Below are 1,093 nucleotides of genomic sequence, written 5' to 3' on the forward strand. Positions count from 1 at the left end.
CCGTTCGAAATTTACATGACCTAGAGCACACACCCAGGGTCTTTGCCTTCAGTTTGCGTCACATCTGGGTCACTATGACGTCATGCAAGAAAGACGCTACTGACGTATTTGAAAAATATGAGGTCGACGGTTACTTTTACTGCATATAATAATAGATAGCATTTGCATAGGGCAAAACCCCGCTCAACAGCAAGCTCTATGCGCTTCACAATCTATACTATTACCCCAGCAGGTCTGAGAGCATTCTGAAAAAACCTCAACTTCCTGGCAAGCATACAGTGTAAGCGGTCATTTATAGGCGCTAAAACAGTAACATTCTGAAAAGATCTTTAACTGTCTATGGCTAGGTACATATTCCCACCTAGGTGAAGTGAGGAAAGCTCGTGAAAATTGTCTTTCCCAAGAACACAACGTCGGGCCCGCGGCTCGAAACCCCGGAACCTCACGATTACGAGTTCGGTAACCTAACCACCTAATCTTTTACAAATTAGGGGGTCTTACCCCAATAGAGCTCTGACGCCACGACGGGTCCATCTCTGACGTCATCACTTACCCAGTCTGGGGTCATCACTTACCCTGACAATGTCAGAAATCAAGGACGTTTGGAACAGGACGTCAAGCTCAAAGCGGGTGTCATTGACAAGCATTTCCTGGCGAGTGAAAAAAAAGGCAATCAACCCTTGTCAGAAAAAATCATGAAAAAAACGTAAGTCAGACAGGGGAAGAAGTGACAGTAAAATAATATGAGTTTTCTTCCAAGGAGATTGCACTAAGGAGTTTAAGATTCTTTTTATTATTTCGTGCAGAGTTAGCTCATCAGAACTCAGTGTCGAGTACATGAGTTTGTTTGTTTGTTTATTTCAGTTGTGTTTGATTTTTGTCACATATAGGGAGAACGGGGGAGTGAAAGATAGAAGAGAACACACACACAGAGGGGGTACGAATCAATTACAGCTGGTGTCGAAGGAAAATAGAACATAATTAAATGTTACATATTATTCTCTATGTCCATCCAATGACTTCTTGTACGCGCGCTCGTAGATAGATAGATAGATAGATAGATAGATAGATAGATAGATAGATAGATAGATAG

At 42.0% G+C, this 1,093-nt stretch overlaps 1 protein-coding gene across 1 annotated transcript in view; it reads right to left on the reverse strand.

The window, feature by feature from the left end:
- LOC101850591 (atrial natriuretic peptide receptor 1-like) overlaps positions 1–1,093 on the reverse strand; it is a 23,820-nt gene that overhangs the window by 7,767 nt on the left and 14,960 nt on the right. The window contains exon 6 of the mRNA XM_005105938.1: positions 554–650. Coding sequence (XP_005105995.1) covers positions 554–650 — 97 coding nt within the window. The remainder of the gene's footprint in view (positions 1–553; positions 651–1,093) is intronic.

Source organism: Aplysia californica, unplaced genomic scaffold, assembly GCF_000002075.1.
Source record: "Aplysia californica isolate F4 #8 unplaced genomic scaffold, AplCal3.0 scaffold00501, whole genome shotgun sequence".
In the NCBI taxonomy this organism is placed as follows: domain Eukaryota; kingdom Metazoa; phylum Mollusca; class Gastropoda; order Aplysiida; family Aplysiidae; genus Aplysia; species Aplysia californica.